Source organism: Podarcis erhardii (genome assembly GCF_964252035.2).
Source record: "Podarcis erhardii genome assembly, chromosome: 3".
In the NCBI taxonomy this organism is placed as follows: Eukaryota; Metazoa; Chordata; class Lepidosauria; order Squamata; family Lacertidae; genus Podarcis; species Podarcis erhardii.
Genome location: NC_138507.1, coordinates 24,514,199 through 24,526,756, shown reverse-complemented (window position 1 = coordinate 24,526,756; position 12,558 = coordinate 24,514,199). Strand labels below are relative to the sequence as shown.

The window sequence follows — 12,558 nt, the reverse complement described above, 5'->3', positions numbered from 1 at the left end:
AACACTTCCTCATTTTTCCCCTTATGCAATACATAGATGCTATTTTGCACCCAAAGTATCAGTATTGTGCGGCAAGAGCAGGACAGGAGGAGCATAGCAGCCACAATCTTTGCTCTGAGAAGCCTGCATGTTTGCTCATTTGCATGGCTTAGTGCTGCACATGCAACTGTGCCTGTATATTCGAATGTAATGTACAGCCCACAACATAGAAATAGGTTTAAATGGATTAATGAGCGATTGATAGGAAACTATCATACGGTTAAAATATGGCCCTTGCCTCACTCCTCCATGTGAAGAAGAGTTGTAAGAAGACATCTCAGGCTTTAACAACCTAGATGTGGATGGAGCTTTGTCAAATCTGGGGTACTGGGAACATTTCTGTGTGTGCATCTTTCTTGACATGCCAACCATATTCTCAGGCACATGCAATAGGTGTACTTTAGAGATTATGATGGGGGGAAAGGCTTGACATTACTGCTTGGGTATCCTGAGATCATAAAAGAAAAAATCTTGACTTGTGCTGAAATAGTAACCATAATAATTTGGGGTTTTTTTGGGGGGGTCTTTTAAGGATATGTTGAAGAACACGACTAAAGGCCACCCTGACAGACTGCCTCTACAGATGGCCCTCACAGAGCTTGAAACGTTGGCAGAGAAATTAAACGAAAGGAAAAGGGATGCAGATCAGCGCTGCGAAATAAAACAAATCGCAAAAGCCATGAATGAGCGTTATCTGAACAAGGTTGGAACAGCCATCCTTTTGCTCCTTCCTGATTTCTCTTGTAGAGGAAGTAGATATCAGACAAACCAGATGCCTTTCACATTGAAAGTGTGGGTGTCTATTTTTTCCCCCTTCCTGTGCTGGAAAATGGCATTTTGAGGTCATGTGTTTTGTTCAGTAGCACTGTAATGCTGACAAGCCATCTTCTAAAATGTACCATGTGGTTTGGGGTAGCAATTGTGGTGGAGATGTTTACCCACCAAGGTCAATAACTTTTTTTGTCTTTATCCTTCCCCATATCTTCAACACATACTTTGCACAAATGTATTTCTGTTTCAAGCAAACTGGAAAACACAACTACAGCCAGTACCTTTTAACCTTTCCTCCACTAATGTTATGTAGGATATATGTTTCAAAGGCAATTTTTCATTTTTTTTAAAAAATGGAGTTGGAAACTAGTATGAAATAAGTGGGCATGACATGAACACACCAAAAAAATAAGCACTTCTTTTAAGTCCCACTTACCCCATTGGGAAAGATTTAAACAAAGGCAAAAACATTCTTTTTTAATCAGGCCTGTAGATTTTTTTGTTTTTGCTGGTTTAAATGTATGTGTTAGCTTTTTGCTTAAAATATTGAATGCTACTTTGAATTTCCATGGCAAACAAGCGACTAATAATTTTAATTTTAAATTTATTTATTAAATTTAATTTGTTGTTGTTGTTATATACTACTACTACTAATAATAAAAACAATAATGCTTCCATTAAGTAGAAAATAAGTGTGACCAAGGGAACAAGCAGGAGTCAGACTGGACTGGTGGGTTGGTTTGTGTTGATGAGTGTGCAGTGCTATGAGCCCTTCTTTTATACTATGTCTGTCTCCATTCAAATGCTAAAACATATTCTAAGGCTGGATTGAGCCAGCAGCGGAGCAAGCCGATTGGGCGCCTGGGGCGGTGCGTGTGGTCTGCGGCCAGGGGCGGGGCCAGCCGCCCGCGGGACAGGGCAAGCCAGGGCAGGATGCTCCGTGGGGCTCCGAGGAGTCTGCCTGCCTCCTCCCACTCAGCCGCCCTACAGCTGAGGAGGAGCCAGCGGGTGGACCTTTTGGGGCAGCGTGGAGCCTGCGGGCGCCCAAGCCACCGTGTCACTCTCAGGAGAGATGTGTAGCTCGGGCACACTGCAGGCCCCGTGGTGAGTGCCGCCTGGCATTTTGTCACTCCTTTCAGTTGTGACACCTGGGGTGGCCCCTGGGGTGGCCCCTGGATTGAGGCTGTATCATTTTTGCCTTAAGAACACCCCATCAGAGTAGGAATCAACAGCTGTGGCCTCTGGAGTTGGAGTTGCCAACCTAAAGGCAAAAGGAGGGTTTAGGCAGCGGTTCTCAACCTGTGGGTCCACAGATGTTGTTCGACTACAACTCCCATCATCCCTGAGCTCTGGCCTTGCTAGCTAGAGGTGATGGGAGTTGTAGTTCAACAACTTCTGGGGACCCACAGGTTGAGAAAGGCTGGTTTAGAGGGAGTGTCTGTAGCAAAACAAAATTCTTGTTACTCAGTAATAATTGCAACCACCACCCCTTGACCCCATTCTCAAAGTGATTATTCAAGGAAAGTTGTTGATGAACTTGCATGAAGGTTTTAATAAAATTTACAAAAACTGTTGTGCGTGCCTGATCCTGATTCATAGCAGCTTTTAAAGCAAAAAATAAAAACCCCATTTCTAGGAGTGTTATGAATTAGTCACTTTGGGGTTCTCTCTCCCTCTCTCTCTCTCTCTTGCAAAACTTCAGTTACTTAGCAGTGGGAACAGGTGCCTCGTGCGAACTGATGATATGCTGGAAACTGTTTATAACGACAGAGGAGAAATTGTGAAAACCAAAGAGCGGCGACTCTTCATGTTAAATGATGTACTGATGTGTGCGACTGTGAATGTCCGGTAAGATTCTACCTGCATTCTCTAAAACAGAGAGTGGGAGAGTTCCTGAAATTTGGCAGCACTGTTTTGTCTTTTTTTTTTTTTTAATTGTGCTGATCACTGTGATGTTAAGGTGTTCCATGGGTTTGAGGAGATAAATAAAATACCTATGGGAGATATCAAAAAGCACCTCAAAAGTGATTGCAAGCCATTGCAGGCACTGCACCCCATAAACAGGGTATCACTTCCTTATCCCGGTACTCTGAAATCTTTGTGCCTTCTGCTTCCTCTATGTTTGTGGTTCAGAGAGATAAGATCCCTCATAACCTTTCTCAAGAGTTGCCAAAATATGTAACTACAGAGAGTGCAACAAGTCCTCTTCTAGGCAGGTGGGCAGGGAGAGTGGCTTGGTTGCTGCTCCTGTTGCAGCTTAGCTGTGGGGTACCCTGAAGAGTGTGGGACATGGGTGGCGCTGTGGGTTAAACCACAGAGCCTAGGACTTGCGATCAGAAGGTCGGTGGTTCGAAGCCCCGTGATGGGGTGAGCTCCCGTTGCTCGGTCCCTGCTCCTGCCAACCTAGCAGTTCGAAAGCACATCAAAGTGCAAGTAGATAAATAGGTACCGCTCCAGCGGGAAGGTAAACGGCGTTTCCGTGCGCTGCTCTGGTTCGCCAGAAGCGACTTAGTCATGCTGTCCACATAACCCAGAAGCTGTCCCTCAGCCAATAAAGCGAGATGAGTGTCGCAACCCCAGAGTTAGCCATGACTGGACCTAATGGTCAGGGGTCCCTTTACCTTTTAAGAGATCTTTACAGCTGTGAATCTTAGGTACACTTGAGAGTATGCCCCAACTTAATTCAGTGATACTTATGTCTGAGTAAACATTCATAAAACAGGCTGCAAAAGTGCCAGATTGTTAGTGTCAGATCTATGATTTTATAGTCAACTCAGAGCGGAGTTATAAACTATTAGTATACACTGCAGAAAAGGAGAGACTGTGTGTGTGTGCGCGCGCGCGCACCCATGCATGTGGGGGGCTGCATGATGTGCATGTTTGTTGTGTGGATGAATTTCTAAGTTTTGTGAAGTGGCTACACACCGCTTTTGCATGTGGTTCTTGGTGGACTGGCCAAGGAGCAATGCTGCCCTAAGGCTGAAAAGGATATCTGAGAATGTGGAGAGAGAGAGGATGCAGTTATGCTGAACAGAAACTGTGTTGCTGTAACTGTTACACATGACTTTTCTGTTCTGCTGATTCTGTGAATATGGGAAGGGACCCAGGTCAGTGAGAGTGCATGCTTTTTATGTAGAAGGTCTCTTGTTCAATGTCCAACATCAAGGGATATCTGCTAGAACTATGGCACTGGGTTAGATGGCTTGAGAATCTGGCCTAAATCACCTTGATTTCCGTTGCCCTTCAGATTGTTGTTGTTATTATATTTATACCCTGCCCACCTGCCTGGTTTTCCCCAGCCACTCTGGGCAGCAACTAGCAGGATAGTAAAAATACGAAAAAAAATATTGAACATTAAAAACTTCACAGGGCTGCCTTCAAATGTTTTCAAGAAAAGTTAGATAGTTGTTTATTTCTCCCTGTGTTCCACAGGGAGGGCACCACTACCGAGAAGGCCCTCTGCCTGGTTCCCTGTAACTTCGCTTCTTGCAGTGAGGGAACCAGCAGAAGACCCTCGGAGGAGGACCTCAGCGTCCAGGCTGAACAATGGGGGTGGAGACGCTCCTTTAGGTATACTGTGCCAAGGCCACTTACTCTAACTCAAACTCTCATCACCCCTTGCAGACTGTGGGAGATAATATGAGTTGCATTCCAGCAGCATTCTGAAGGATGCTGAGTTTGTTTAGACCTAACTCACTGTGAGCTGTTTGGCTTTTTCTGTGGGTGCGGATTAGAAAGTACCTTTTTGTTTGTAGATATTAACACTGTAATCATTCGTGTTTTGAACGTGGGAGATGTGGGACAGCTCTGTTTCAAGCTCTGGCATAGATTTTCCTGACATATACACATTCCATCTTTTAAAATAGGTCACCAATGCCCATCCTACAAATCCGATCAAATGGAGTGAGGATTGCAGAAGCTATTTGCATAATATAATTAGGCCATGATGCAGCAAATCTTTTTGCTCCATGTTTGCAGATCACAGTTGGGCTCCTTCCCCCTTTTGTTTCTCCCGTTGTTCACAAACAAGTGGACAAGTCACAGTGCATTATTCAAGCCCCATCTAGTGCTGCTAGGAATCGAGAGAGAGAGAGAGAGAGGGTTGCATGAGGGCGTAGGTGGCACATATTTACAAATGTAGGCTGAGTTGGTCTCTCATCACAGAGAAGCTCTATTCAGCAACATTCCTATGGCAACTGCAACATGTCCTCTGAATTTGACATATTGAAGAAAACAGGCCTACCCTGTTTCTGAGCACCAGTTTAAAAACGCTAGAAGGAAAAAGGAACCTTCTCAACTTAAGCAAGCAATTCTGATCCAAGATTTCTCTAGATATAGTCATATGTGTTGTTAACAACTTTTAAGCATATTGAATCGCATCCAGGCTGCCCTTCTGCAAATGGAAGGGGCTGAGGTTCAACAATATCTACTGGAGAGCAGTGTAGAAGGGATGATTGCCACTTCTAAGCTGCATTCTCATCGCCAAGTTGAATGTTGTTTGCAGGGTATGTTGTCCGCCTCCAAGCATCTAGCACATTTTTTCCAGAAGCACAGGAGACTGTAGGAAGAAGGGGGAGCCAGCAAAAATTGCCTCCTTCCTACAGAGCGTCCAATGGACAGAGTTCTGCCCACAGGTTGTTTAGATGCTGTTATCATTAATGGGGTTTATAATTTCTCCAACTTCCTCCTCTCCTTCCATCTGAAAATTTACGGTCTTGTTATGTGTTTGTGATTTAAAATGAAGGGTTGTTGTGGCTATTCTAATATTTCTCCTGTTCTACTGTGTGCCTGGTTTTTTCCTCTTGTAGGATTTTTTATGAACATATATATTTAATCTATCAGCCTTTATTCATATACTTGTTCTTAGGGCCAGCCCTATCATAAGGCAGAATGAAGGTTGCCGCCTCAGGCAGCTGATTTTGGGTGTCATTGAAGTGTAGCAAACAGTTAAGTTACTTATTATCATTGTTATTATCAGGGAAGAAGAGAGTCACTTGTCAGAAACAAAAACTTGAGGTGGGGGTGGGATTCTAGTTGCTGGTTCGCCTCGCACAGCATAACGCCTTGGGCTGGTTCCGGCATATTCTAATGTAAATATCTATGCAAAGCATAAAAGCAATATGTAACCAAGGTCTCAGAATAGTTATACAAGGTGATTCCTCAGAGCACTGTGTCCTAGTGGGAGAGTGAAGGGAGGCCTGCAAAACTGCCTTTTCCTTTTGCATGATATCATTTTATCCTTTAATTAGGAAAATAACTTTTCCTTTGGAACCTCCCCCCCCCCCCAGAAGCAGCTTAAAAATAGTAGAACACCTTTAGGAGAAAAAAAAATAAAGAAAAGTATATCAAAACATTTTCATGAGATTTTCAGTGCACTCAATAACCAAAAATAAAAGTGAACTTGGAGCACAAAACAAGACATTAAAAGCACTATATACAGTTTGGAGTTATCTATGCAGTTGAAAGTGTCTGCTGGAATTTAAATGTCTGCTAAAACATCTCTCATGCTGTAAACTGTTCTCTTGTGGCCTTCTTTCAGTTCTTCCCATGAAAACAGTGGCATTGTGACTGGTGAAAGGTACTTACTAAAATGGAGTGTTCCCCTTGGGCATGTGGACGTTATAGAGTATGGGAGCAATGAAGGTCAAGATGAAAATTGCAGATTCCCTCCCCAACATTCCTCTGAGAATATTGCTGTTAATGCCAAGCCAAGTAAGTATCAGCTAGTATTTTCTTATGGCTACTCCTTTCTCATTGTTCATGAGTTGGTGGAGTGCTTTCCTTTATGTCATTACCATACCACAAGTTATGCTTTTATGTTAATATTTAGAAGCATGGCTCCCCAGCTCTAATGTTTAGAAAGTGTGATCATCTTGGCGTAATTTGATATTATGCAACACTCCTATTGTGAAAATTACAAATACCCAGTCTGCCAAAGTTGAACTGGCAGCCACTGGTGAAGCCGATGTCTAGTGAGTAATATTGACATATTCTGAAATTTGTGTTCCAGTGTCAGTGGACTAAACACAGTTTTCAGACAATGGATTATTTGGATAAATAAGCACTTGGTTTGTTCACATTGATCTCAGATGACTAGAAGTTAGATGGGGTGGGGTATAGCGTCTCAAAAAAATACTGTGAGCTAAAAAAATGAGGACATTTTCATGTTGAGCAGATCTAGAGGTCTGTAAGTACTTCACATCTGCCACAACAAACATGTGTTTTATGTTATACCAGGCACCTTGTATGAAATCCACTCTTCCTGGTGTAGTTTAAAGTAGTCTACATTGTGTGTGCACTGCTTCATAGAAGCATTTGACAATACTGAGTGTGCCCCGTGCCCTATGACTTCTCAGTTGCAACTGTACCACCTGTATAATGTATTATTAACCTGTGAAACTTGCAGAGCTTCTGAAGCAGGTGCACATGTTGTCTGGGTAAGACTCAGTGTTGGAATACTTCCACCAGATATGAAGGATTGTATCAACTGACTTTCCTACCCACCCATATGCTGGAAGCAGGCTCTTACAGGCTTTCTCATTTTACGACTAAAACTTGGAGAGCCAACATCTTTCTTTTAAAAACAACAAACCTTCTTATACAAAGTGAACTAGTTTCTGTTCATTCTGGAAGAAATAAAGAACAAGCATTTATTTGCCTAGGCAGGCAAATTATGTGACCCATGAGAGCAGCAAAATAACCAGACTGTGATGGGATGGTAAAGGTAAAGGTACCCCTGCCCATGCGGGCCAGTCGTGTCCGACTCTAGGGTTGTGCGCTCATCTCACTTAAGAGGCCGGGAGCCAGCACTGTCTGGAGACACTTCCGGGTCACGTGGCCAGTGTGACGAAGCTGCTCTGGTGAGCCAGCACCAGCACAGCACACGGAAACGCCATTTACCTTCCCGCTATAAAGCGGTACCTATTTATCTACTTGCACTTAGGGGTGCTTTCGAACTGCTAGGTGGGCAGGAGCTGGGACCAAAATACGGGAGCCCACCCCGCCGTGGGGATTCGAACCGCCAACCATATGATCGGCAAGTCCTAGGCACTGAGGTTTTACCCACAGCGCCACCTGCGTCCCTTGTGATGGGATGAAATCAGGCCAGTTTTTTATTGACAGCAGCAGGCAGGGCAAGGGTGGGCATGGCATTGGATTCCAGGATCAGTTCATCATTCCACAAGCCCCATGTTGATGAAATGGATTAGCTGGGTTTGGATCGCTCCAAACTTATACTATGGGACTCGGCCAGTGTTGAACCTTGCAAGCCAAGCAAGCAAGGTCTCACTGGGGAACCAGGGTGCAGATTCCAACTAGATACCGAACCCAGGTTTGGGTTTGCCATGGTGAATCCTCCCCTTGGGCCCCTTATGGGGACCTCCCTATACTATGTTGATCCTGCCCAATGCCATTTCTGCCATCATACAAAACAATGTTCTTCCGCCTAACAACGGAAACCCATATTTTCACTGAGGGAAAACCAAGTGCCTATCAGGTTGAGAGGGGGGGGGAATCATTTCCAGCCCTGTCAACCAGTGACCCAAAATTGCTCTAACCCAAGGGCGGGTGCGTGGGCAGGAAGCTCTCAAAGCAAAATGTCCGTGAGCTCCAGGGGAAGCAGCCTTATATAGAGTTTCCTCTCCCCTCTTCATCAAGGGCTCACGGGACAGATTTTTCTCATGAGCCCATCACACAGAGAAGATATTGCGCAAAACCATGCCCAGTATTTTGCTGCAATCTATGGGCCACAGCGCAGCCGGGCAAAGGCATCCCATTCTTATTGGGCACGGAACAGGGCTTTCAATCCTTCAACCCATCTTGTACCACAGTTCTTTAAAGGTTGACCAGGTTTATTGACAAATGAGTACTAACTAATGCGGACAGCTTCTGGTTTCCATAGGAACACTGAGGATCAAACCAGATACCCCTTTGGTTTTCAACCCCCATCATGCATTGCTGACATTAAAAGTGCAAAATATATAGAAAGGAAGTTATGCTGTTGACCCTGCCCTGGTGTTGCATGACTTTTCCTGCCCACAACATCCATGCATTTGTGTGGGTATCTGAGATAGGGGAACCTTCACACTTAAGTCTATGTCAGGCCTCCTCAAACTCGGCCTTCCAGATGTTTTGAGACTGCAATTCCCATCATCCCTGACCACTGGTCCTGCTAGCTAGAGATCATGGGAGTTGTAAGCCAAAAACATCTGGAGGGCCCAGGTTGAGGAAGCCTGGTCTATGTGATCCTGGAACTCTGGTGAGACATTGTTTTCAGCTGTGATTAACCGGACACCAATGGAAGGTAACAAGCAGATATGAAGGAGTTGAAAAGGCACTCATAGGTCTATATAAATGGCTGTCTGCCTCCACAGATTTATCTAATCCTTTTTAAAATGTTATTTGAAATTGTGGTGATGGTATTCCATCTTGTGATAGTCAGTTCCTTAAGTTAATTATAGACTGTGTGAAGAATTACTTTCTTTTGTCAGTCCCCAGTTTACTGCTGATCTGCTTCATTGGCTGACCCTAAATACCTGTTGCTACGAAAGAGAATTTTTCCTCCACTTTTGCCATCTTGTTAGGCTTAACTCTTAAGGAAGTAAACAGCTTCATCGTTTACTTGTCCTTTTCTGTACCGTCTCCAGCTTGAACTGAGAATGGGAGACAGGAAATTGTTCTAATTGCATTTAAGAGTATTAAGTTCTTAAGGATTACCTCGTCTAAGACAGCTCAGAAAAAAATGTGTTTATATGTTTTATAAAAGTAACCTTAGTATGTAACGAACAACCTTGTTGTGAATTATTAATTGATGGTGATTTGTGTCCTTGGCTTGAATCACCCATACAGCATTTGTCTATTTTCTCTTCAATAATCTCAACCCTACAAAATCATTTCTTTGTAGGGAGAGAAGTTGTTGCAATACCGTCCTTACACTGTCTGGCTTCTACAACTTTACATTTCATTTTACCTTTGGTTAATTGTATCAAGTGATATGGCAAGATAATAGATTTTAGTTACAGATAGGTAGCCGTGTTGGTCTGCCATAGTCAAAACAAAACAAATTCCTTCCAGTAGCACCTTAAAGACCAACTAAGTCAGTTCTTGGTATGAGCTTTCGTGTGAAAGAAGAAGTGTGCATGCACACGAAAGCTCATACCAAGAACTGACTTAGTTGGTCTTTAAGGTGCTACTGGAAGGAATTAATAGATTTTAGTTAGAACTGCGTTTTGAGGATTTTGAATCCCTCTTTATCTCTCCTGTAAATATCACATAAAGAATGAAAAATTAAGCTGTAAGCTATATAAGAGGCCAGCTGGATACCATTTTATTTATAACATTTTTTTTGTTTTTAAATACAGCAACTTATGCATATTTAACTTCTGCACATTCAGCTTTACACACTTGGCAAGAAAAAAATTAAAAACAGAAAAGGGGTGTGGGCATGCAGGTAAAAAGACTTTGTCAATCTCACCCACAATTGAACCCAATGTGTTTTGACTATATGCAATTTTGGCTTCCGAAGCAATCCTCGGACTTACTATAATAACAACTTTCTTTACTTGAAATCCCACTGCTTCAGAAGGCTGTAGGAACTACTTCATACAGCTGTAACTGACCCTGTTGCTGTGCTTTGCAGTTTGTGTTCTGAGCCCCAGGCAGCTCTTTCAATGACATTTTCCTAAAGATCCTGGCCCAGGCATTTATAGATACCCTTCCATTCAGGTGGTACAGTGGCATCAGCCTCGCTTGTGGTACAAAACTGGTTGGCGTACAAGGCGCTTGCTAGGCTTGGTCACATGGTTACTAGAGCACTTTAGTTTAGGGCATTTGCACTAAATAAAATCATTCAGCAGAGGAAATCCCAAACACTTTTTGGAAAAGTGAGCATCCCAAGGGTGGGAATTTCATAGTTTTGGTACCACCATGGGCAAAGGTCCTGCCCTTCAGAAGATGGGGTTAATTGAGGGCAAGCTCATGTGGTCCTATATTATTGTATCATATCGATCATTCTATTCTATTCTATTATCTCTCATGTTTGGTTTATATTACAAGGATTATAAATTATATGTAAATGTCTATTGAGCAAGTAGAAAGCAAATATTTGGTTTCTATAGATGTTTATCTAGCAGGGCTTTATCTTGGATCATCCTTATGGCTGGGGTGGTTTAGTAGCTTTTAAAGACATTGGTTTCACACTTAGGGCTCAGAAGTAGCTGGCTTGATTTCAGCAGAAAGTGAGTACAACTTAAAGCTGAGCTAGACAACATCCCTGTGAAGAGCAAGAGGAATGATTGTGACAAAATTGGCTTGGCTTGATTTTTAAAACACAAATCTGTAGGAACCATTAATACTGTCCTAACTAGCTGTGAAAAGGGCTTAATGTCTTAAATCCTCTTCTCCTGAAAGGAAAATAACTTGTTAACTCAAACGTCTCCACTTTTTAACTGAAATAGGCTCTCTGTATAACAAAAACATATTACTCCTGTTTTGGTTGCGCTTCAGGAATAATATATGCAGTCAGAGATGTGGCAAAGATAGCAAGTGCACTGCTCTGAATTATTTAAACTTCCAATATCATTTGTGGCAATGATGCAGACAGATGCTGTGATGAAGATTTTATTTTGGATTGGTTTTCCACTGTGTATTTTTGGATTTCTTTGTGTTACGGAGATGACAGGCAATTATCAAACATTTAAGGCATATATAGTATGATGGAACCTCCTTCTTTTTAATGGAAGCTCTACCATAGTCCTATAATAAGGGCTATAGTGGTTTGTTTCACTTTGCTTCTTAATACAACCCAACTGACCTTCTTAAAGCATGCCAGGATTTTACTACCAAACATATGGCTGCTTCTTTCCTGACCTCGGAACAGTTTGATATTTTTGTTGTACCGCAGTGCTTCTAGAGCAGTAGACTGGGATTTACCTGTGGGTCTTGGGCCATTTTCAGGTGGGATTCATTGCCACATCCTGCTCACTTGTCTGCCCACTTCCTAGCTCTGCCATAGCCTTTTATTGGACCAATGTTTTGCATACTGAGTAAAAGTAGCCGGGGCCGGTGTTATATGGTCTCGGCGGCCACTCCCAGCCACCAGTCTAGCTGCTGCATTCTGGATTAATTGCAGTTTCTGAGTCACCTTCAAAGGTAGCCCCACGTAGAGCGCATTGCAGTAGTCCAAGCAGGAGATAACTATAGCATGCACCACTCTGGCAAGACAGTCTGCGGGCAGGTAGGGTCTCAGCCTGCATACCAGATGGAGCTGGAAAGTGAAATAAAATATCTAATAATAAATACTTTAAAATGGGAATAGAAAGGGAAGGGATAATAGAGAGAACTTGCTGCAGGAGGAAGAAGTAAATATAAAGATTGAGCAGGAAAGTGGCAGGGTTTTTTGAGTGGGTAAATAAGGTGCAAGTTGAATGTGAAAGGAGAGCGGAAGAAGAAATTACAGGAGATAGGTAAAAATACCTTGGGGTCATAGTGGAGATGTCGATGCACTGTGCAACAGCCGTGTAAAAGGCAAATTCCATGCTAGGATTAATTAGGAAAGGGGTTAAAATAAAAGTGCCAATATCATAATGCTACTGTACAAATAAATGATTATTATATTGTACACAACAGTTCTCATGATAAGATTGTATCTGCAGGAAACACTCTTCTGTAAAGCACAGTTGTGAGGTGATCTTTTTAGTATCCTGGTGCCAAGCTGCATATGGCTTGGTACACCAGAAACCAACACAGTGA

At 42.9% G+C, this 12,558-nt stretch overlaps 1 protein-coding gene across 6 annotated transcripts in view; it reads left to right on the top strand.

Moving 5' to 3' along the window:
- The window catches only part of ARHGEF10 (Rho guanine nucleotide exchange factor 10), a 97,708-nt gene that overhangs the window by 42,733 nt on the left and 42,417 nt on the right, over positions 1-12,558 (top strand). For all 6 annotated transcript variants that reach the window (XM_081856789.1, XM_081856786.1, XM_081856788.1 and 3 more), the window contains 3 exons: positions 572-742; positions 2,513-2,658; positions 6,350-6,522. In XM_081856789.1, the coding sequence (XP_081712915.1) occupies positions 572-742; positions 2,513-2,658; positions 6,350-6,522 (490 nt within the window). The remainder of the gene's footprint in view (positions 1-571; positions 743-2,512; positions 2,659-6,349; positions 6,523-12,558) is intronic.